Source organism: Malaclemys terrapin, chromosome 2 (assembly GCF_027887155.1).
Source record: "Malaclemys terrapin pileata isolate rMalTer1 chromosome 2, rMalTer1.hap1, whole genome shotgun sequence".
NCBI lineage: Eukaryota > Metazoa > Chordata > Testudines > Emydidae > Malaclemys > Malaclemys terrapin.
This window is the reverse complement of record NC_071506.1, coordinates 161,184,096-161,209,412: the sequence shown is the minus strand read 5'-3', so window position 1 is coordinate 161,209,412 and position 25,317 is coordinate 161,184,096. Positions and strand designations below refer to the sequence as shown.

At 41.7% G+C, this 25,317-nt stretch overlaps 1 protein-coding gene across 3 annotated transcripts in view; it reads left to right on the top strand.

Moving 5' to 3' along the window:
* Window positions 1–12,131: 12,131 nt before the first annotated feature.
* Window positions 12,132–25,317, top strand: part of ADCY2 (adenylate cyclase 2) — a 459,988-nt gene continuing 446,802 nt past the window's right edge. For all 3 annotated transcript variants that reach the window (XM_054018109.1, XM_054018108.1, XM_054018110.1), the window contains exons 1-2: window positions 12,132–12,537; window positions 22,922–23,119. In XM_054018109.1, coding sequence (XP_053874084.1) covers window positions 12,313–12,537; window positions 22,922–23,119 — 423 coding nt within the window. In that variant the 5' untranslated portion in view covers window positions 12,132–12,312. The remainder of the gene's footprint in view (window positions 12,538–22,921; window positions 23,120–25,317) is intronic.

Here is a 25,317-nt window from a genome sequence, read left to right as displayed (position 1 = left end):
GTGGAATGCCATCATCTACAAGACACTATCAGATCAAATGAAGAAGTGAGGGCACTCCTGCTGGAGCTGTTCCAAGTGCCAAGTCAAAGCAAAGAATTCTATAGATGTCGATATACCTGAAGACAAGGGACCAAAACAGGACACCTGGTAATGCTCCCACTTCCTGCCCACACTATGAGAAACTGGACCACATTTTTGCAAGTGATGCCACCACTGTACCTAAGAATGATGTGGTGGAAAGTTACCCACAAAGCACCCAAGACAGCATGGCAATCACCCAAAACCCCAAAGAAAGCTCCCTTAACCCTGTGCCAAAGGGTCCAACCTGGAGGAAATTTATCAGGGCAGCCAAGAACTATATGACAAGCAAATTTGGAGTTACACAAGAGCTCTAAGAGCCATACTGAAACTGATGTGGAGGAGATGTACCAGCAGCCAGCCAGAAAATGATGCTAAGGGGAGCAGTACCAGTAAGTACTGTGTCCTGAATTACAATACAAATGCATTGGAAGAAATAAACAACTTGTTCTGAATACCAGGTGTCCACCATGTTGGACAGAGCTAGGAGTCTCTCTCTAGCTGCTCAGCAGTTAACCCCCTCTCCCAGCATGCTCAAAATGGCATCACCACCAGAGACTTTAAACTATTAACTATTTATTTCCCTTCATTATCAAATCCTGTAACCACTGGCCACATTTTTCACCTCCATATCCCCTTTCTTGAGCTGCTTGTTTTCTCCCCACACCCCAGTCATCCATTACAGCCCCTTTCACTACCCTCACTCAAGATGTCAGCACCACAGGGGTTAAAAAAACAACAACAAAGAAAGACATTGCATGTCAAGTATGTTTATTGTAGCAGCAGAGATGCAAAGAAGGAAAAAGCAATAGAAAAGGTACATTGGTTCACAGTTTTATTTTTGCCCTCAGCTTTTAGTACAGTTCATGAAAGGCCCATGCTTTCATGAAGTAAATGGTCCAAGTCAGGCTACAGAGACATTTCAAAATGCATAAAGATTCTACCGCATTTGGGTTCAGAACAATTACTGCAAAGTTCTATTAATTTTGCAGTGTACTTTATGCAGATCTTTAGGTGTCAGCAAAGAACATAAGACAAAGATAGTGTTCTATTTCAGCACTCACATTGCAAGGCAGATCAGCTCTCTCAGGACTGTCCATCTAGCCAGCATTTCCCTTCCACTCCTGCACTAGCTGAGATTACACCATCCTGGTAAATAGCAGCGCATTATATCTTCCTGGTTTGCCTATTGCCTTTTTGAAAAAGGCCCATGTATGTCTCTTGGGGATTTGCATCAAAGTAATATCGTTCAACGTAAGGACAACTTGCTTGGGGTACACATGCAGTTACTAATCTGCCACCTGCTCCCCCCTACACAACACATGCCACAGCCCCCCCATCCACTTAGAACCTTCACAGCCACCCAGCCACCCGCCTTTGTTATAGGGGGCCTTACAAAGGGAAGTAATTTGGAAAACATCTTACCATCTCAAAGCAAACCTCAGAGTGGGAAGAGAAGATGGGAATGGTATTCCAAAACTGTGGGAAAACAACCATTTTATCCTCATTGAATTCATCCCATCAGAACGCCATGAAGGTAGAGTTGTAGGGGATGGTGTCATAGGGGAACTTTCATCTCTAGAATGCCTTCTAGTGTCCACTGGCCATGTTGCATGGATTTTCTCAGCCTAGCATCCCCTTCAGTTATCCTAGTGCCACAAAAGTGTTGATGCACATGGCCTAGCCTTCCGGCTACATCACTGCTCAGTCCATTCCCCTTCCGGCAATTAACAGAAATTCAGAAAATTGGAAACACAAAATCTAATGTCACTCAAGCCCATCTCCTGGCACTTGCCATTCTTCGTTTCCTGTATTCTTGACAGCCATTTCTGCTCTTGGCCTGGGGGAGAGGTAGAGGAACCCAGGCCCATCTTTTCCTCTGGGCCCCTGTTTAGATGGCTAAAGACCATTCCTTCAATCTCTCTGCTATTGTCCCTGTGCTGCTCCTACCTTTTCGTCATAGATCGGCATCTTCTCACGGTCTGCACACTCTGCTGCCCTCACCCTGTGTAACAAAGTGGCCTCTGGCAGGACACAACTGAGAGTATCAACTCAGGACAAATTGCTTAGAGCAGGGTAGTTACAGCCCAAAGCTGGAGTTCATTTACTACTAAGGCACACCAAACCGGCCAAACAGAGAGGACTTTGGTTTTACCCCACTGGCTAACCAGAAGTCATACAAGCAATTCCCTCAAATACTCCAGTTTTCCAGTATCACTACCAGCACCACTCGTTAAGGGGATAAATGGTTATGAAAACCAATATCCCAGTAAAAGAAAAAAGGTTCTCCCGATGCCAAAGGACCAAGCCTCCCACCCAGGTCAATATACAAGTCAGATCTTACCCACAAATCATGCTGTTGCCAATCCTTTAGAATCTAAAATCTAAAGGTTTATTCATAAAAAGAAAGAAATATAGATGAGAGTTAAAATTGGTTAAATAGAATCAAATACATACAACAATTGCAAAGTTCTTAGTTCAGGCCTGTTTCAGGCTTGATGGGATTACTTCTGATTTAAACCAATCAAGTCTCTGGAATACAAACATCCCAGCTTGGATGGGTCGTTCAGTCCCCCGTTCACAGCTTCAGTTTCAAGCACAGTCCCTCCAGAGGTCAGCAGCAGGATTGAAGACAAAAAGGAGGGGTTTCCATGGCCTTTTATATCCTCTGCCATGTGGAAGGACCCCTTTGTTCTTACTGGGCAAAATCACAGCAGCAAGATGGAGTTTGGAGTCACATGGGCAAGTCACATGTCCATGCATGACTCAAGTTCTTTACAGGTAGAGCAGCCATTGCTCACATGCTACCTTGAACGTTCCCAGGAAGACTCCTTATATGTGGATTGGAGTCTCCTAAGGTCCATTGTCAGTTAAGAGTTTCTTGATTGGGCACTTAATCTGAAGAGTCCTTTCTCAATAAGCTGGCCAAGTGCTTCACTGGTGTTACTTAGAATCAAACACATTGAGATACAAGTACATAGCCAATATTCATAATTTCAAATACAAAAATGATACACACATACAGATAGCATAATCATAACCAGCAAATTACAACCTTTTCATAGACACCTTACTTGACCTCCTTTGTACAAGATTTGGTGCAACTATAGGACCTTGGTTGCAACAATGATCTATACGGTCACAGTTCATGTCAATAACATCATACCCTGACTTTATGGATTCTCTTGGTACTAGCTATGTAAGTGTTTCCTAAAGGTCAGTCTCAGCTCTTCCCCATGGCAGCTGGATTATACTGCTAGCAGTTCTCGGACCCTTGCCTTAAACAATCAGTCTCTTTCCGTTAAACAGGAGATATTCAGCCCTCTTTCCCAGGCCTCTTTGCCATGGAGTAATCTGCCTTTCTCTCCTTCATGCAGGAGTTCCCCTCAGTTCTCTTTCTTGAGCTCGGGTTTCTGTCTCCAGGCTCTTGCCTTAGCTTAGGAAGTTGCCAGCTGCCTTCAGCTGAACACTCTTCCCAGTTAGTCTTCCAAACTGGGTTCAGCAGTGTCTGTCTGTCTGCAGTGACAGATGAGGTACCCTTTATGCTGCTTCCCTTCTCCCAACTCTTTCCCCATTGGCTGGGTGAAAGGGGAGCCTTGCCTTCCCTTCTCTGCAAGGTTTCAGGCCCTTAAAGGTACAGTCTCCAGATTCCTTCCCCAATCACCATTATTTCCAGGACCCTGAGGTCTCTATATGTATCTGTTGGACCTTTCCAAACCCTTAAAGGGCAAGTCAGATGGCAGGTTTGGGCTGACCACTAGGCATCACTGCCCTCAATGGCAGACTACCCTGTCACAGATGGTTCATAGAGTATTCTCAAAGGAGCAAAATGGAGTACATGGCCCTGGAATTGTACATGATGCAGACAACACAGCAGTGGCGTACCTAGGATAGGAAAACTGGATGGACCTCAGCTTTCAGGTAGGCAGGCAATGACAGGGGCGCCACCTGCCCCCACAGATGGTGAGTACGGTTTTGTGAATTCTGGGGCCAAGACAAGTGGAGGTTCCTCCCCAACCCTTCCGGCTGAAGTCCCGCCTCTGCGCTCCTGCTGGGGAAATGGGGTCAGGGCGCGGGGGCTTGCCCCATCCTCCCGCCTGGCACTCTTGCCAGGGAATGGGGTTGGGGCACAGGGGATGGCCCACTCTGCCTGCCCGGCACTTCTGTCAGGGACAGGGTTGAGGTGTGGGGGCTTTCCATGATCCGCCCAGCAGTTCTGCCGTGGAGCAGGGTCTGGGTGTGAGGGCTTGCCTGCTCCACCTACTCAGTGCTCCTGCCAGGGAGTGAGGTTGGATAAGCTACTGACAGTAGCAATCCAGTGTGACGAGCTTCCACATTGTGATGGCAACACCTTTCCTATGCTGAGGGGAACTCTCACATTGATGTTCTGTCTCGGCTTTGTAGGAAAGTAGTCTTTGTAATTCTAAAATTCTGTCACCACTGCTGGTCATCCCAGTTCTGAATTACTACAGTTTCCCACAAGTCACTCCTGGCTGACCAAGCCCAGAAGCAGCACTCCACCAAATAAAGCTGCTTCAGATAAATGCCCGTAGACGTTCCGGGGTGGGGCTTGTCCCTCACAGGCAGCAGCTGGGAGCCAGGCCACCTCGCTACACGAGGCCGGGAAGCAGCTGGGTTTTGCACGCCCAGGCCTAGGTCGGGCGGGCAGCCCACCGTAGTATAGGGCTTAGGGCCGTAGGCAGGGTGAGCGAACAAACAGTAAGTCCAGGGGCTCAGACCCTCAGGCAGGGACTGAGCAAACAAACAGTAATTCTGGGCTCAGGCCCCCAGGCAGGGGCTGAGCAATCAAACAGCTAGTTTTGGGCTCCAGCCCTCAGGCAGGGGCTGAGCAATTAAATAGTTAGTTCTGGGCTCAGGCCCTCAGGCAGGGGCTGAGCAATCAAACAGTTATTTCAGGAGGCCCAAACCCTAGGTCAGGGCGGGGCACAAACAGTTACAGCTCAGGCCCTTTAATGCAGGGGCTGAGCAACAAACAGTTAGGGGGCTCAGGCCCTTGAGTGCAGGGGCTGAGCAACAGTATAACACATAGCTCAGAGGCCCAGGCCCTGGATCAGGGCAGGGTACAAACAGTCACAGCTCAGGCCCTTTGGGGCAGGGGCTGAGCAACAATATAACAGTTGGAGGGCTTAGGCCCTCAGGCAGGGAGGAGGAGAGACTGCCACCCGGCGTGGGGTGGCAGGGGGGAACACAGGCCCACCCACTCCACTGTGTTCCAGCCCGGGGCCCTATCAACAGCAGTCCGTCTGCCGCTGGGTCAGTGGGGATCCTGACCGCAACACACTGACATGGATTCGGGGTTTGCTATCCCCGGGCCACTTCCCATCTCCTCCTCCTTGGGTACCTGCACATCCTGACCCTGGTCTGCTGTGTTCCAGACCATGGGCTCCTCCGGGCACCGAGCACTGTGTAGGTTGGTCGGTTCCTTCGGACCCTCGGCGGGGGGGAGCTCAGGCCGCTCCTCAGGATACCGGGCTCGGAGTCGGCTCGGCCAGTCCTCCTCAGGATACCGGGCTTGGGGCAGGCTCGGCCAGTGTTCCTCAGGATACCGGGCTCGGGGCAGGCTCGGCCAGTCCTCCTCAGGATAGCGGGCTCTGGGCAGGCTCATGCCAACGGGAGCTCGGGCACCACCGTCTGGCCTCTTCCGCTGCCGGCCAGCAACTGAGTGCTGTGGCTTGGCCTTTATACTTCCTGTCCCGCCCCTTGACTTTCGGGGGGCAGGGATAGGCGGCGGTGACTCCGCCCACTCTGGCGGCTGTTCTGGCTCGTCCTTCACAGGGGCAGCTGGGAGCCAGGCCCCTCACTACAATGCCCAAGAAGTAACTGCTTGATTTCATCCCCCTACTCCACCTCCTCCATTAGCAATATTGCTGCAGCATCAAAAATACTATGAAGAAACAGAGCCAAATCCATACACCTGTGTCATGACAAATGCCTTGCATCATCCTGTTTGCATTAACATTTGTCCTGATCATGGTAGTCAGCACTGAGACCTCCATTCTGCCTGACATCAGTTCATAAATGGTGCCGGCAAAATTAATGGATGCTGCGGAGAAGTCATGGGAGTTTGTTAGTTTGATCCCTAGCTCCAGAATTCCTGTAGTTTCCAGCAGGCATTCCATAATGCATTGTGCGAAAAATCACAGATCATAGAACTGAACAAGAGAACGCTGCACCATGGTATACCTGCCTAGAATGGTGAATAGTTAATTTGAACCAGTGCAGAGCTGTGTAGATGCAATAATTAGCAAGGAAAGTACCTTAAATTGGCAAAACAAAGTGGTGTGGATGGAGTTCTGTTTGATATAGTTCAATCATTGCACTTAGAGCGAACAAACTGATGTGATGTAACATCCCTGTGTACCCATGGCCTAAATCAAAAGTGGCCTCTGCTCTTGTATGCTCTAGAACTAGCTGTTCCAAGAAGCAATTACTTCAAGTGTCAATCAATTGTTTTTCTGAATTTTGTTCTTTTGCGCTGTTTGACCAATCTATGCCTGGGTAGTTGAGGGCAGGCCCCTCACATTATTATCATTTTTGTTAGATTTTGCTGCTACTTTGATCTTTCTCAATATTGTGCTCTCAGATGCCTTTTCTTAATGCAGAGGTTGGAAGTATATCCTTAACAATATATTTACATTCTTATAGCTTGAAACTGTATCCATATAGAGTCAACTGTGTAGTCCCCTTCATGCAGAATTTTTAATATGTTAGATTCTATTAAATCCTTTAGATACAGTGCTACCTTCCCATCTCTTCAGTGTAGTCCGCTTTTTCTCCATAGTTTGCACCCAGACATTACAATACCCAGTATTTGTCACTCTACTATGTATAATATCTATTACTGTATTACCAAAGTCCTTGTACATTGCAAGGCATTATAGTTCACCTATTTTTGCTTTTGAACTTCTTGAAATAGTTGAATATAAAGAGTTATAAATTTTGATTAGATGCCAGTTTCCATGGACTGTGTCAGGCTACAGTGCAAGAACATATTTCTCAGACCCACTTATTATTGTATATTTATTATTAAAAAATAAAATAGCATCAGAAATAAACAAAAATAGTGTTTTGTGACAGTTATAGGTGGTGCAGGTAGCAATGCCCATAGTTAAGGCTGCATGTCATTTTCCATTATAAGGTCCCATTTTCAGTTGTTTCCTTAGAATTTCATAAAATTTAAATTGTTGGGGCTGAAATTTCCCATGTCAGCTGTCTGCCTAAGACTGAATTTTTGGGGGGAAAGTTTTGGCTAAAATGGTTATACCACTTCTGAGAATAAAGTTAGAGAGAAAAATATGGTGTTTTGCTCAGGTTAGAAAAAATCTTACAATGGTTTTATTGAGAAGTTCTACTGCTCCCATGGTTTGAGGCAGAGACTTGAAATTTGGCAGCGGGGAGGGTCTCTCTGGTGACAGGGATGCACCTTGTGCTATCCCTGTGTAAATCTGCCCAAAATTGGTCAAGTGATGATTTAAAAGAAAACAAAACCTCAGTTCGCACATGCTTAGTAGAGACTTAAGAGGTTGACAGGTAATTTTTCTGCAGATTCCATCTAGAGTGACGAGACAGCAAGTGTGAAAAATAGGGACAGGGGATGGAGGATAATAAGTGTCTATATAAGACAAAGCCCTAAATATCAGGACTGTCCCTATAAAATCGGGACAACTGGTCACCCTAATTCCATCCCCTCATTGGTCTTAGTGCTGACCAGACTGCATGCACTATCCCACAGAATATCTGAGCATGCTCCATCCCAGAGCTACAGGGGCTGAGCAGAACTTTCCCTGCAGTTGCTCCTCCTGTCTGACTGGGACTACTGTGGTGCTGGGTCCAGGAATTCATAGAATCATAGAGGTAGAAGGAACTACAAAGGTCATCTAGTCTAGCTGCCTGCCAAGATGCAGGATTTGTTGTGTCTAAACCATCCAAGACAGGTGGCTATTTGAGAGCAGGGAGACTGTGTCTTATGTATTCTGAATTCTCCTTTAGCTATCACCCAGGCAGCAAGGAAAAGGAAGTTTAGCTCCTTGTCTGGAATGCCCAGGCAGAGAAATTGCGGAGAGGGAAGAGATGCAGAGCAGCAGGGGACAGGTGCATCAGGTACAGGAGCCTGTGGTGGGAGAGGGAGAAGAGAAGGAGCCAGAAAAGGGTGCAGGAGCCAGGGATGGGAGAAGACAGGAGCAGAGGAGGGAGGGGGAGAGAGGCAGGGCAGAAACCAGAGTGGGGAGGATAGGAGTAGGGGGACAGAGGTAGGAATTAGGCAGGGGAAATGGAGAGGAGGCAGGGGGATAGCAGCAGGGGAGAGGAGAGGGGTAGGATCCAGGGAGAGAGGGACAGGAACAGATGAGGGGGACAAGCCAGGAGCCAGAGGAGTAGAAGCAGAACGTGTGTGTGTGGGCGGGGGTGTAAGAACAGGAGCTGGGAAGGAGAAATAGGAGTAGAAGGGGACAAGGACAGCCTGAGGAGACAGGAGCATGAAGGTCTGTAGCTACAATATCTTGCCTATAACAGGGTGGCTTGCCTGTTAAAGGCTATAGGCCTAGGGCCAGGCAACCCTAGTTACTCAAGAGACACACCTGATCAGGGATTAACTGATTCCCCTGTAAAGAGCAGCAGGAACCTGCAGAGATGGGATAAACTCAGGGAGACCAGCGTGAAGTACAGAGGCTTCGGGGAGCAAGTAAGCTCCTACTGAAAAAAGCTGGGATTTAGGAGTGAGACTACAAGTGAGAAAGACCTAGGAGTGGGTAAATGGATGGACTTGATAAGACCTGATTTTGAAATATTTTGTTAATAAAACCTGACCCCAAGTAGGGGTGGCATTGTACTCTGTGTGTTTATTTAAGGAGATGCTTGAAGGGAGAAAACTGAGGCAGGCTGCCTGTAGAGCAACCTTAAGCCATAAGGGGGTTCCAAGAAGGCTGTTTGCCCTATGACACTCCCTATAGAACCTAGAACTGAATCCATTATTCCTAAATCTCAATGTGCTTTTGCTGTCTAGCAAATAGCTATGAAACCCACTGGCAAAGTGTATGTCTCCATTCCCCTCTAGTAGCACGTCCAGAGAGAAAACAGCTTCTACAGCTATCAGTTATTCCCTTCGCTCCTTTCTCATCTTGCAGTTCCTGCCTCATTTACCTTAAACCTTCCAACTGCTGCAAAAAATGAAGCAGGGATCCTACACACAACAGACTCCTTCACTACATAACCCTCATTAAGCTCCAGAGTAGCTCCATCCTCTGTACTGAATGAGGTAGGGGTCCTGTGGAAAAACAGCTTGTGATCATGAATGCATCATAATGAATATGCACAAGATAGTCAATTAAGTCTGCACAATTGCATGAAATTAGTATAATGAGGAACTAGCTGGTCCAATCATTCAAATCGCTCTGGAGCAAACTAGCAAACAAATGACCCCATTGCCATAATAGTAAAATTGTTTTGTGGAATGTACCCCGGGGCCATATTTTCTCCTCGGATTAAGTGTGGCATGGTAGAGAGTAGTGAAAACCCCACTAAAATTAATCAGAATAATTTGGGGGAGAGCATATGCAAACCAGCATCATCCCTCCCGCCCTTTCCTCCAATCAGATGGACACGATCTAGCCCTTACAAATATGTTAAAATATATCAGGGCAACATAAATTATATTGGATGGTGACAGTGATTCTATATACATGTACAGGCACCGCCATCCTTTATAAAGCTCCTACTGTACTCTAGATGCTAGCTGAATCACATAACTACTACAATAAATACATTATGAAGAAATATTTTGGAGCAAATTCTGTATCAGCAACAGATTACCCTGTGCACCAAGTGGCATGTATGTTACTGACATTTGCTATTAGAGTGTAATAAAGTTAATCTGTCAAAGTGTTCACTGCAACATGAGCTGCTGCTCTTTTAGCTCAGGGAGTAGCTGATTATGAGTCAACTTTATTACCTCTAATTCTGGTGCCCTTCAATATTATTGCCATACAATATTATTGCATGAATAGGCATGAACTGCATAAATAGGCAGGTATCAGATTTTTACTCTGTATGCCACGGCCGCCTACTGTAGTATTATGTTGGACCTTATATAACAGTTGTCTCTGCTGTCTCAAGGGGTTTCTGTTATTGTCCACGTCCTTCTTCAGAAGAAAATAGGATGGTCTAAATGTATTCAGAAAAATGCACACATTTATACATGTATACATTGTAAAAAGAAAATTTTAAATTGGCTAACTGCTGCGCTGCAAACTCTCAGGCTCTGATGAAGTGGGCATTCACCCACGAAAGCTTATGCTCCAATACTTCTGTTAGTGTTAAAGGTGCCACAGGACCCTCTGTTGCTTTTTACATTTATACATGTGGACAGAGCTCGAATTGAGGGGTGGTGGGGGGGAACGGGAGTTAGTACCTCAATGTCTTCCCTTTCCTTGATGTTCTTATATGTACTGCATATATGGTAGGCCCTGGAAGTGACACCAATCATAAGTATGTTGAAACATAGTAAATCAGTCTGTCAAGTAGTCCTTACAGTTTTCAAGGTCTGTGTTTGTACCTTTGTAGTCGTGTTTGTACCTTTCATCCAAGACTAATAACGAGCTTTTCCATGATGGCTGCTCTTCTTATTTTTAATTTTAATCTATTTTAAAACTGATTTAAAAGTCATGTGATCTGTTTTCCGAAGATCATGTGTATGACAGAAGCATTAATTGAGATGCACAACTAAAATTATTATGATTCAATTTCCTATTTTGTTAGGATTAGCCAAGACTTCCAACAAAAGAAAGACGGTTAAATTACAAAGATAAAATGTCAGTGACTTCATTTCCCTAATTAAATTCTTATTGTGATAAAAATGAAGGCATGATTTAAAAGAGACGATTCAATCTCCAGAAAAGGAACTCAGTGAAACAAATCTCCCCCCCCCCACCCCAAGTTAGGAATCATTTTAAGGCAATTTTTAAAGTATCTCACTCTTGTGCTGAGCCTGAGAGATTTTGCAGCGCAGCAGTTAGTCAATTTAAAATTTTCTTGTTACAAGTGGAATCTCCATCTCTGGAGACATTTAAGAGTAGGTTAGATAAATGTCTATCAGGGATGGTCTAGACAGTATTTGGTCCTGCCATGCAGGCAGGGGACTGGACTCGATGACCTCTGGAGGTCCCTTCCAGTCCTAGAATATATGAATCTAAGTGTCACAACTTGAAAGAGTCCAAAAGATACAACTCTCCTTCCCTTCTTGCGGGAGTGGAGACACTTGAGGGGGGCGGCGGCAAATCTTTCTGATGAACGCTGCACTTTCCCAAACACCCTGGCACGGCTCTCAATGACTTGCTTTGTCTCTTTCGTCTTCAGCATCTCCTCTTCCCCGCAGCTCTCTTCCGCCTTTCACATTTGTATTTTATGGGAAGAACAAATTCAAACACGACGCTGACTGAAGTGAATCTGTTCTGCCTTCTCTCCCAAGGATGCTAATTATGTACCCTCGGGGACGCACAATCCCCACAACTGAGGGTTAGGACTAGTGGGAGCCTGAACTCATTCACACATTTGCCCACTATCTCTACATATAACCCTGGTCTGAGTCCACGTTTCAACTGTCCCCAGCCTCCTCTCTCCCCTTTGCCCCTTGCAGTGCGGTGTGGAGAGCCCTCCGGGCTGGCAATGTTTGCAGAGAGAGGAGGGGAGGGCAGCACAAGCGAGTCTTTCACACGCCCCACACAGGCAGCGAAGGGCGAGCGTTCCGGGAGGGAGGCGAAGCAGCTGCGGGAGAGCAGATGCGCTAGTCCTTTGGGGAGCCTGCCGGTGCCGCCCGAAGACGGGGAACCCTGCCCTGGAGCTGGGGCGGCGGGAGAGGAGCATCCCCTGGCTGTGTTTAGGCTGGTGGACGAGGGGCGGGAGCGCACAGCCAACCTCGGGGCTACCCCGGACGCTTGCTGCGGGCACCGCCCCTCCGCGAGGAGGAGCTGCTCCGCCACCCCTGCTCAGGCGGAGCCGGGCAGGGCATGTGCACAGGGGGTGGTGCCTGCTGCCGCTGAGCCACATCGAGCTGCGAGCCAAGCGGCGGCCGGCGCACCATGCTGCTCCTCTCGGTGGCCAGCGCAAGGCTGCGCCCCGCTCCTGAGCCCGCCCGCCCGCCGCAGCGGCGCTGAGGGGAACCTGCTTCAGCCGGGGTGAGCGGCCGCGCCGGCCACCTGCGCGGGGCACTGGGCCGCTCGGATGTGGCAAGAAGCGATGATGAGGCGGCGCCGCTATTTGCTGGAGCGGGCAGAGCAGGCGGCCGACGGGGGCTGCGGGGTGAGCAGCGAGCAGCCCCGCTCCCGGGACTGGCTTTACGAGTCCTACTACTGCATGAGCCAGCAGCACCCGCTCCTCGTCTTCCTGCTGCTCATCGTGATGGGCGCCTGCCTGGCGCTGCTCGCCGTCTTCTTCGCTTCGGGGCTGGTAAGCGACCTGCTCCCGCTCTTGCCCTTCTCCTTCCCCACCGCTGCCCCGCGAGCCCCCTCCCCTGACTCCCTGCGGGTCCTTGTTATCTAACTTGGTGGCCGCGTTCCGCTCTGCAGAGCAGGCTGGGGGGTGCAGCGAAGGCGGCAGACGCGGTGCTAAAGAAAGTTGCGTTGTCCAGGGGTGGCGTGGTCCAGCAGCTCGGTAGGCAGGGGTACGGAGCTCCACTGGTCACCCACAGCCCTTCCTCCGCCGCAAACTTCGCTGCTTCTTGTAGTCTTAAAACGAGTTAGAGCAGCGGCAGTTAGAAGTTGGGGGTCCTATTTAATGGAGCTAAAGCTGCATCGACAACACATCGAGTTTAATTCGCTTAATTTATTGGCTCTGTTTCAGATTAGCCGTATTGACCTTTTTTTAGTAGCAGGATTTAAATCTGCAAAAACCTTTAGTCCCCAGCAGCATTTTAAAACAACCCATTTTATGGCATTGAAGAAGGCAGTGGAGCCTTTTTCTCTTCTTTGTAGTCACAACGTTTTCAGAGACTGACCCAGTTTCTAGACAGAGATTCTGCTGCAGAGTGAAGCCTTTAATTTTTAGGAGAATGAAAGTTTCTTGTGCTCGCTACCCTTCCTGCATGCTAACTGCAGAGCTTCCAGGAGTTGGGAAATAAAATGTCACAACAGCAGATCTCAATCTTACCAGTTGATGATTTCCTTCAAAAATCTGTGGATTTGTACCCTTGAATTGAACAGAGAGGAAAAGCTGTAGAGGGCAGTAAAATTCCTATTCCTTATGGCATCTTTCCACATTTAATGTTCAGGTTGTCACAATGTGTACTGAACAATAGTGCTTTCAGATTTTAAATAAAAGAATGGGACATTCTGGTTTTCAGTTTGTATGTTTTGTCGGAATGGTCTAATAACATTTATTGGCTGTAGTTAATAGCCTCCAAGTGAGGATGAAGTTGAACAGATTTGTATCTCTTCTGTTACAAGCTCAAGAAGGATATTGCATATTTAAACAATTGGTGAACCCTGTAGGCACTTTTTTTCCTTACCTACTAGGCGCAAACACCAGCATTCATCAGCAAACACCAGACATCTGAAGACTTCTCTCTTGACAACTGGAGCCAAGTGTTTTGAGGGGGCTCAGACTAGGTAAAGAAGCACAATGAAGTCTGATGTTTGTTGTTTGTTTTAAGGTAAGGTTCCCAGTCTGTTAAATGGAGGATAGATGCAAAACAACAAGAACATAAAACTAGTAGCAGCAGCAATGGCTAGTGGTACTGCAGGCTAGTGCACTAGTGTTTCATTTCAGGAACCCTGTGTTCAAACCACAGATTAAATTGATGATCTCATTCTAGTTAGTTAAAGACATTTTTGCACAGTTCAATGTGCTTAACAATCAGTGCTCAAGAGACCCAGGACTGGAGAAGCAGGTGTCTGTGTTGGATGCCAACATTGAGATGTATTTACATAGCTAAGGTTGCAGAGTACCTGCCTACAGGTTGTTTGGGTCAAGGCAGTGCCACCAGGACCTCACAATCATTAGCACTAAAATTCACATTTTTAAAATAAAAACCAGCATTCATTTCTCTGATTCAGTGTAATTCACAGCTTGTTATAACAGGCTGTACATACTCAGTTTCATAACTCTATTTCTGAAGTAAATCATTTGCAATAATGGTGTAACAGCAGGTCTAAACTGAAAGACTATTGAGAGTTATGGAAACAGAGCTGTATGAGTTGGCAAAGTCTTGCCACGAGTTACAACCTCAGAAACACGTCTGTCATTGGAATTCCAGACATACCACAGAGAAAAAAAAACTGCTTTTAGAACTTTTTTCCAATGTTTCATTTTCCGGTGGTTGACAATGAAAAGAGTGATTGAGGAGAGAGAAAGGATTCTTCTTTGAAGTTTTCAGCTGTGAGATGGAAGTGATTTCATTTTCAAGATGGAGTGAAAGTTTGCCATTGGAGACTGCAGCTACTGGATATTGGACAAAATTCTTTGGATCATTGCCTAGATTTCCACCTAAAAATGTCATATTAGAATAATCTTGCCTGGATTTATTCACAGCCAAGGAATTTTTTGAAGGCTTAAATCTGTTTCTCTTATATCTGATTTAGAATTTACATCCTCCTTGCCTAGATATAGGACCATAATCATTTTTTTGCAGATAGCAAGATGAAGGGTCTGGGCAACTATATATAAAATTATTCATATCTGATCTGGAAAAGCCATTCTGGAATACTACCAGCTCTGATTTTATTTTGCACATACAGTATGTGGTGGTTTTGTGTGCAATATTTAATTAGGTCAGATAGTAACAGAGTAGAAATGAAGTCATCTTTCAGTCCAACACAATACTATTTCTAAACAGTTATGTACCATGTTTTGAAGTTAAAGAAAATCTTTAACAGTCACACCTTTGGGTTTCTTATTATGCAGTTAAGATTATTTTGAAAGAATCTTAAGTGCATTGTGAAACCAAATTCCAGTTTGACATTTTACAACGTAATTTGATTCATTTTCTTATTTTTACTTCCAATTTGAGAAGTGAACTCTAGAATCAGGCATCTGTTAGGTAAAAGGAAGAACATAAATTATTAAGTATTTTTATATTTCAGGCTTTCCCTAAGAAAATTTGAGTCTGACAGTTGTAAGACAACTACCTTTTTTGCTTTTATTTAGTATTTGTATTGATTTTGTTAAAATAGATTGCCATGCCTAATTGATTGCAGATATATTTCATGTATGTCTCAGATTTCATCTTTCTTTTTTGATAATACATTCTCAACTATTTCCAAAATATGGCCAGCCTTACAGGGAAATGTTACACTTAGTCATTTACTTCGACCTGTCACAATACCAGTTATAAGATGAAAAATTCATATAAGCTTCAAAAGAATTATATTAAAGAAGGTGGTTTGAATTTCAAATTGCTATTTGAAATCTAATTCTGTTAACTATGCAATACACTGGTTTTTATTTAAATAGTTTCTTTGGAGATTGTGTTCTATATCATAAGAATACTGTGTTTTTGACCTTTGAAACTAAAGTTTAGAACCTCTTATGCATTAAATATACAATTCCTGGGATAGTGGTAGATGAACAGTCAAAGCTAGAAGCTCTGAATGATACTGTACATTTTCTTTCTTGCTCTGTGTCAGCCTTTTAAATGTCCTTCTATCATGTAGCTCCTTTTGCTTCTCTGCACCTGACATAAAATATATAATAAATCAAACACTGGGGAAACAGGTCAGGCTTCCATCTTTGGCAGCTGCTTGAAAAGATGGAGAGCAAATTCCTTATTCCCAGATCCCTAAGAGCCTTCCAGTAATAAGAAAGCAGTGCCAGATGTCAGTGTTATTTTCAGTAGCTACTTACTCTCTTGTTGCTTCCTTGTTCCATATATAAGGAGCAAGAGGCACCCATTTCCCCCCTCCTTTTTAGTATACAAACTACTTACTATTGCCAAAATACATTGAATAATTCTGGCCATATATGCGTTATAATCCCAATTTGTAGGAATAAAAAAGAATTGGTTAATTTTGGGCTTGAAGGTCATTGAAATGTAGAATTGTGAAGGAGTGTGTCTGAAATATCTACAGTTGTGACATTCTGTTCCTTATATAACAAAATGAAGATTTTTTGGGGGTCACTTTTGGAAGTGAGATGCTACATATATGTAAATGTTTAACCTTAAAATTACTATTTAAAGAGCATATATATTTGGATGGCTGTTTTATTAACCACAATATGGTAGAAGTAACCATGTGAAGTAACAGTGGAATCCACTCACCCCTTAGATTGGTCACATCTATTTTAAATAGTAGAGTATCCTGTGCACTGTCTATAGTTGTGTGGCTGATTTTGCTCATATTCCAGCTACCAGAATTTGGCTTAGTTTTTCTTTAAATAAGAAAAAAAAATCAGATGCTGGTGCTCCATTATTACAGAGGCAGAATCTGGGTCTGATCCTAGAGTCCTTACTCAAGTAAAAATCCCTTTGATTTTAAATCAGTTTGATTCACAGGCATGAAAGAGGGCAGAATGTGTCTTTAGGGGATGAACTTTAAGAATCTTTTCTGTGATAAGAATAACTGCATTCTATAACTTTTCATATGGATTTGTAGATACTTATGACACATTTGAAACACTATTCTGTAGTCACTGTTCTGTGTTAAATAATTTGAATGTTATTTAGTTATACTGATTTCTCAAGTTTCAGGATCAATGCTTGAAAAATGTAAAGTTTTAAAATAATTATCCGGCAATAGTAAGGGTCATTAAAAATAATAAAAATAAATAAGCACCATTTTCCTCTCTCTCATATTACATTTGTTATGTACTCTCCGTCTCAGATTTTGTGATCCTTAACAAGTAAAACAGTTCCTGAAGTCATCAAGAATTTTGCTTGCTTAGGGACTGCATTTGGTTCTATATCAGGAACAAAATTATTGGAGACAACTACTTTTTAGCTGATTTGAAAGTGGGAGTCAAAGTGCAAAGTTATCATTACGTTATTTAATGGTTCAAGACTTGGATATTCATCAGTTCATGGTCCTGACTTCAGCTAGGCTGCATGGATATAAAAAAGCATATATTTGACCTTTGATGTGTATACCCAGTGCTGTTGCTCTGAAAACCGTAACTTTGACCCTTGTGACTATCATTGATATTTTAACTGCATAAGAATGTTGCATTAATGTAGCTTTTTTGCACTAAATTCGTTATTGTTTAAAACACTTAAAATTGAAACAATATACTTCAGTAAGTATACTTCAAACATGTATTTGCATGTATCTGAGTATTTGGATTTCAAATACATTAAACATCAGATGAATTTATTTGAAAATTTTATTTAACAAAAGGATAGGTACAGTACTTGCTTTCATGCACTTCTCTGCTAATGTGCCTTAACCTCTTTTTTAGAGGGAACACTTCAAGGGATGAAAATATAGTTAATTGTTACTGCCCATCTAGTCCCTGGCTTCTCTTCTGTGAGTGCCACCCAGCAGCAATTGTAAAGGTAGCTTTTTCTACTAGGAGTTGGACTGAGACCACTAACTCATTTCCCATAGATAATTAAACATTTTCAGATGGGAGCAACTGTTGGTTACTGCCATGCAGGGCTGGATTTCAAATGGTGGCATATAAGTGCATTCAATTTCCAATCCCCTGAACCCTATCCAGTCCCTTAGAACCAAAAAGATGAATTATTAATATGCACTGACAGATTTTATTTCATATACCATTAACAAAGTCAAGTGATGCAAATCAATGAAGAAGAATTCCAGATACTGCAAGCTGCCAAAAACATGTGACATTTATAGAATGAAAAAATAAAAAGTAGGAAGAATGGATTTATAGTTGGAGTCAGAACAGCTCAGGCTGGGTGTCTTGGGATTGCCAAAGCCGTCATTAAGCAAGGATCACTTACACCAGCACATAGTGCATGGTTCAGATCACCTACACCATTTTTTTGGTGGTGTAACTACATTGACTCCCAGGGGGTTACTTCTGCTTTATAGTGGTATATGTGTGATAGAGTCAGGCATAAAAACAGTTTACAGAAATCACCCTGTCATCCTGAATCTTGTATAATGTAGGGTGAAACCACATTCCTCCAACATCGAAACTATCAGTGACTTGTCTCTGTTTAATCCAAAAGAGTTGCACTAGAGCTGAATTTGACTCTGTTCTTTAGATAGAAAACAAAATGCTATAAAAATGATTATGTAATTTTAAAAATAGGGTGTATTTTAATGCAGTCATGTATTTTCTGGAAAACCTTCTATCTTTGGAATTTAACCAATATTAAATAATAATTTATCCCACTCTGAAAAGTGAATATGGGAAAATGGCATCTTATTCAGTAGATCTGTCCCCTCTGAGTATTCAGAGTTATATCCAGCTCAATTTAGTGACAAAAATATATTTTTCTGCTTTTCACTACTTTCAACTCTGCAGAGCCAAGAGTGCTAAGATTAAGTGAGCTTAGTGTTCTGTTCCAATTTGTGCATCATGAACGTAGTTGTTTACTAGATTCCAAATAATTTACACCTTTGCCATTCCATGGGTGGCAAAAGTCCCACTGAGGGCATAATTTGTCTTGAAGAATCTTTTATTACTGGTGATGATGATGCATGATGGGAAATAATCCAGTTTGGCTTCCACATCCCAAGCTAAATTTGCTTGGCTGGAAGTTAGAAAAAAATACCTTTTTAACTTTTAAACTGGTCACATTTGATACAAAATAATTGAATCATTGAGGGATGATAACCCTTGAACCCTAAAGTCCTATTTATGTTACAGTTGCTTTTCAGAATAGAGCCACACTTTTAACAATAAGTATGTGAAGACTAATGTACTTTGGTATTTTGTTTAAAGAAGCATTTCAAAATTCTCCATTTGCTTTTACATTTAAATTTAGAAAACATTTCATTATATTCAGCTACGGACATAATAAGCTATTCAAGTTAGTTCAGCTTGAGTGTGCACAAGATTGATAAAACGACTGAGACCGCAGCAGTAGTCTGCTACACATAGGCTGGAGGCAAATTACATTAGCAGTACAGAATAAACCATAAAGTACCAAAGGATTAAAGTAGCCAATGGAAACATATTATTTGCTAAAAGTGAAAATATTAAGCTTCCATTATTTTATAGAGACACTTTATTAAAATGTATGATTTATCATAAAAGAGTTCAGTGACGTACAGTAGTTCTGTTGTTTAAAATCTAAACTGAGGTCATGCCATTTATTTGGACAAAGAAATAATTGTGTAAAGGATGACAAAAGCTGTAGCTTCTTGAAAAGACCCCAGAGAGTGATTCTTCAGTTTCCACCTGAGATAACAGGATTATTGCATATTGTATAAAAGCTCAGAATTCTGTCCAGAACAGTGGTAGACATTTAATTTGTTCAGTAATTAAAAGACAGCAAGGGAGAAAACGTTTAGAAAGATAAAGAGCTGATCAAAGAAGAACTATATACTGTAGGCTAAGCCATTATGTTCGAAGGCACCATGCTGTCAGTTTAATTCCATTACCTTCAGTGTACTTTAATCTCTGAGACCAATGATAGAAAAGACAAAAATATTTTCTTTACTTTTTGAAAAAGGGCTAAGGAAATGTAACGTTTAGGTTTTCAAGGTTTCATCTCTTTGCACTTGTCTGCTGATTTTAGCCTACTGATCATGTTAATATTTGTAACTTTCTTATCAGTGTTTTGCCAGTTTTAAATGTTCAGCATTTGAATTTATGTTACTGATCATCCTTAGTTTTTGTGAAGCAATATAAGAAAATATTATGGTTAAAAGCTGGTTCCAAATTAAAATTATGGGCCAAATCCTCCACCCTGGCTGACACTACATTAACATTTATTTCTACATGCAGAGTTGGGAAATACTTAAGGTTTTTTTTTTTTTTTTTTAGAAAAAATCCCAATCTAGTGATTTGTGTGTGTGTTTTCTAAACTGTTTCATTGTTTTGAACTTCTTTGACTCTGACATATACTTACACAAGCATAAGCGATATTTGAAAGGATTTGGATATTAAAAACATGAGCCAGATCCTAATGTGGTGTAAATTGGTGTAGCTTCTTTGAAATCAATGATGTTTTCATTTACATAAACTGAAGATCTGTCCCATTATGTTTTAAGGCTTCTTGTTCTCCCTATTTGGACACAGTCTGTCTAGGGGCATAGTTAGTGCATTGGATCAATTTTCATTGGCTGTTGAAAAGAGGGAAATGGGTGGAATTTTGAATTGCTAGGGATGCCTGGTTTCCCAATAATCTATAAACAAATGATTGAATATACTGAAATAATGAAAACAGATATTTTCAGTATTGTTCTCATCATTGAACTTTCGTCTCAGCAATCTTTTAAGTCCCTGTTTCTCTTCAATGTTAGTTTTATTCAATAGCAGTCTGTTCATCTTTAATGCTAGCAACATCACTTTCTATGAGACACAAAACATGCAACATAATGTTAACATGTAGTAATCTAGGGAAACTAGACCCTTTAGAATATAACACAGTGTTCTGGGCTCAGATCCATGCAATTCCAGAGTAGAAGTGGAGAAGTGAAAAACTCAGCTGAAATACCTTTTTGTATGGCTTTGTCTAACCTCCCTTTGGTTAAGACAGTAAAAAATAAATGCAGTGAGGTATAGTAATACATCATTAAGATCAGGAATTCAGATGCACAACATTCAGGAGATTCAAAGATAGAGTTCAGCAATTGTAACTCTACTGCATTACCCATATGTAATATTTCGGCATTCAGTATGTGTGATTACATTTGTGTTCATATTTGATCCAACTGCTACAAATATGTATATTCATGCTTAACTTTAAACAGTAGTCTTCTCTGTCTTCAAAAACACCACTCAGGTACTTAAAGGTAAACATATGCATAAAAGTGTATGTGTTTATGTGCAATGTGCCGAAGTTGCATGGTGCGATATAAGAACCATAACTTGAAATTTCCTGATATTAGTTCTTTCTGTTTAAGTTCTGATTGCTAATATTGAATTCACAATTTTTTGAGATACCTTTTTAAATTAAAAGGGAAAAAAATTAAAAACAAGAGAAAAATGAGTTTCTGAACATTACAATCCCACTTCTGATTCCAGTGAAGTCAGAGATTTGCTATTGACTTTAATGGGCACAGGAGCATGGGTCATCTCAAAGAGCAGAAAGGAAAAGTAGAAACAAAAAAGTGAGAGTGAAAGCTGCTGCTATATTTACATGTCTGTAGTCACAGTCAAATAAGTATATATTTTGAACGTGCTAACTTTAAAGATGGGTAAGAGAAGTGTCATAAACCATCCCAGTGTTTTAAAAAGGAGTATGTTGGGATCCCAAAGGTGTGGGGTCCTCATTCTTCACTACCCTAATGGTTTTCAGGATACTGTACACTAAGAGATGCAAGAAATGTGTATTATATATGCAAGATCACATACTGCAAACAAAAAAAAGTGATTTTGGGCGGAGGGGAAAGGGAAGGACTTGCCAGAGACTTTGGGAAGATGTTAAGAATATCTCTGCAGATATTCAGTGTTTTCTTGAATCACTAAGTGCGGGAAAGGGAATGCGAATGTACTGCACCTCCAGAACATGTTTTCAATCTTATCTAACTTTGTTAGTCAGACAATTTTTGTTCAAAACAAAAGAAAATGTGCACATCCCATTGAGAACTATTATATGACATGCCAAGTTCTAAAGTTTAAAAATAAAGCCAGCTTTAAGTTATCAGAGCAGAAAAAAGCATGAGCAAAATTAAAGAATAAGAAACATACTTGCACATCTTAAAATCAACCAAATGGAATTTTTCATATTATCCAGAAGAATTCACCTTTGGGCTGAGAAACAAATATGAGAAATTTCAGCCTAAAGGGTAATTTTCTGGAAGGTTTAAGCTCTTGAAAAATAGGATCTTGGAGCCTGACTCTGCAGCTCTTGCTCACGCTACTGATCCCAGTGCAGTCTGGACTGCTTGCATAAGTGAGTAACTGTGTGTATAAGGATTGCAGGATCAGGTCTCTACAGTGCTAGTGCCTCTAACCAGAAGTACTGTGGAGCTAATACAATGATATAAAACAATTCTTAATTTTATTTTAGTATAATGTTAAAGCGATTTATCTTGAAAGTTATAAAGTCATGTAGTAACAACTGATTACTTATTTTTTGGTTCGGCAAATAATTTTAAGTATTGCTTAGTTTAAATAAATCTCATTGTAGATTGGATATGATTGAAACTTGATTCACATGTAACTGATTTTGCCAAGTTCTGGGATTCCATTAACTACTAAATTTCCAGTAAGATGGCTAAGAAACTAAACTCAGTCTATGCATATGAAACATTTAGTTAAGTAATTGATATAGCTTTCAATACAACAAAACCTCCAGAGAAGTGTGAATAATACATTCCTATTTTACCCATACATTCTTTGCTGCTATTCTGGACTAGGTAATAAGGAGTTAAGCCCAAATTTTTAAAGGTATTTAGGCATTGCTCCGCTCAGCATTGCAAGCCTAAACAGTTTAAATGGCTAAGTCCCACTTCAGTGTGTATAATAATCTTCCTGATTCTACTTTGTAATAATCATTTCCTCCATTTATCATAGGATGCACATTGCAATAGTATAGTTAATAGTTTTTGTATTATGTAAATAGCCCCAAATGTGATATTAAAAGTGAAAAAAATATTTCTGTGTATTCAGCATCATGCCTTTGTAAGGTTCAGACTCATTGGGCTACCAATTTAGAACAAATAATTGTTTAATCAAATATTTTTGAGGAAGAAATTTTTTAATTGTGAGCCCACGTGCTTTAAGTTTTAACTTCCTTTTCACTTCTCTCTCTTTCCAGGAAATTGACGATCATGTGGCATTTTTAATAACCGTTCCAACAGCCCTAGCAATCTTCTTTGCCATATTTATCCTTGTCTGCATAGAATCTGTGTTTAAGAAGCTGCTCCGTATTTTCTCTTTGGTGGTGTGGGTGTGTCTTGTTGCCATGGGATATCTCTTCATGTGTTTTGGAGGTATCATGTGTCCCTGGGACCAGGTAAGTTTTTTTTTTTTAAATTTGTTTTTCTTTATATTTGAGTCAGATCCTGAGAACCCTTTCATATACAAGTATTCTCATTCCTGTCAGTGGGATAGCTCATGTGAAATACTTGCATAAGTAAGGGTTTGCAGGCTCAGACTCTACATAAATGTATTTCTATCTGCAACATGAAAAAAATGAGCTTGTGCCCTCTTTTGCTCTTAATACTGTAGAAAGAAGGTCTGAAATATTTCTTTTCTTTTTGCCTGCTTGTTTAGATATTGAACATTCTATTTTTTCTATCATTAAAGATTCTGTGGTGACTGGAAAACTAGTGCAATTATGGTATCAGAAGAGTAAAGTCACCAAAAGCAGAGTTATGGAGAGGGAAAGGGTGTTTTAGTCAAACTGTTTAAAACTTTGTTTTTTGTTAACACCAGTTCAATTCCAATAAATTACAACTCCAACCCATTGGAGAAAAGATGTATTTGTTAAAGGTTCAACATTCCCATCTCTTCAGTTCCCATCCCTTGCAGTACAAATGTTCTGAGCTCTCCAACAGATTCTCCACAAAACCCAAACTTTCTGGACACCCCCAATACTTCTAAGATAATAAACAATTGGGAGGGGGGGAATACTTTCCTCCACAACCTTCTAGCCTTCTCCATATGTCTTAAAGGAGCAAGATAGGGCATAAGCCCAATTACAAAACCCAAAACAAAACCTCAAACCCACTTAGCAGATCATCTTTACATGCCTACCCCTCTAACAACATAATGTATGATAAATAAACTAAAAAAGAGGTGCTTCTTCTGATTAGTGCAGGTGGTTTTGGAAGGTCATTGAATGTGAACCCTAATCTATAATTAGTTTATTCATATCAATAACCATTAAGCAACACCTGAAATTCTGTAGCACGGAACAAATAAAAGGAAAAAAATAATCCTGTTGTATTGAATAATGTCCTTGTATCCTTTAACTGGCAGATTAAGCTACTTGAAAAAGCAAGTAAATGAGTATTAGAATTCCTCTGTTAAGTAACTTATTCCAGAGAACTAATTCACTTCTGCTTTCAGTATAGGCTTGGAAAACAAGCAAAGTGTGACAAATATAATTATTAAATCTAATATGACTAAAACTAAAAACAAACACCCCCCAACATGCTTTGCTATTAGTACTTGCTAAGGAGTGCAGTATTAAGTCTCTCAATTAATGTAAGAACTAAACAAGGTGAATCAGATGATGATAGACTCAGCATGTTGCTTTTTAAATTAGATATATAAAAATGTATCTAGGAGAACAAAAACAACTGTGATATATAAATGATCAAAAACTAAGGTCCATATCACCCCTAGACTTCTGTGACTGGACAAGCTAATGGCCAGAAAATCTCTCCTGGGAGGTATGAAGGTGAAGGTGAGGGTGAGGGTGAGGATGGGGGTGGGAAACATTATTTCTGCCTCTATGGGATCTTACTGAAGCACCTCACTGAAGCTCTTTACGTTCAGTTAAGCTCCATGACAACAGCCCCTCCAAGTCTGTGGATTTCCATGCAGAAATCTGATTGTGAATTAATGCTGCTTCAAGAGCATTAAGCCTTGCTAGGAACCCCCTCTCCATGGCAGCTATAGCACAGCCTCAGAAGGACTATGCCATGGTGCAGCAGCAGCAATGCATACGGGCAACCCCTCCATGGAAGTGGGGGACCCCCAGTATCTGTTTAGAAGAAAACTATGGGGTTGGGAGGCTACACCTCCTGGTTTTTTTGCAGCACCCCAGTACTTCCTCACAGCGGGGAGGATTTGAGCAACATGAAGAATATCTGATGGAGTCTTCTGCCTTGTCCCATGCCAGTGTCATTCCCATGAATATCACTGCAGGAATGCATGACCTACTCCTGGCAAAATGCCCATTAAATTCAGTTGGCACAGAACTGACACCTAAATTGGTAAATCTACTGTGATTTATTTGTCATATTTCTAATACTTATTATTAATCCACTGTATATAGAATTATATTTTGCAACTTTTATTTTCTTGCTTTTCCCTCCCATTGAATTGTAACACGTATTTTATCATGTATATTAAGTTTTCCTTTTGCAAATTCTTGTTGACTGAAAGTTTGATAGAATCTTTAACATTTTTGTGCTATATATATGGTGGCTTCTAATCCTTTAAGATAAACAGTAACTTCAAAAAGCACTCTGCCTTATTACT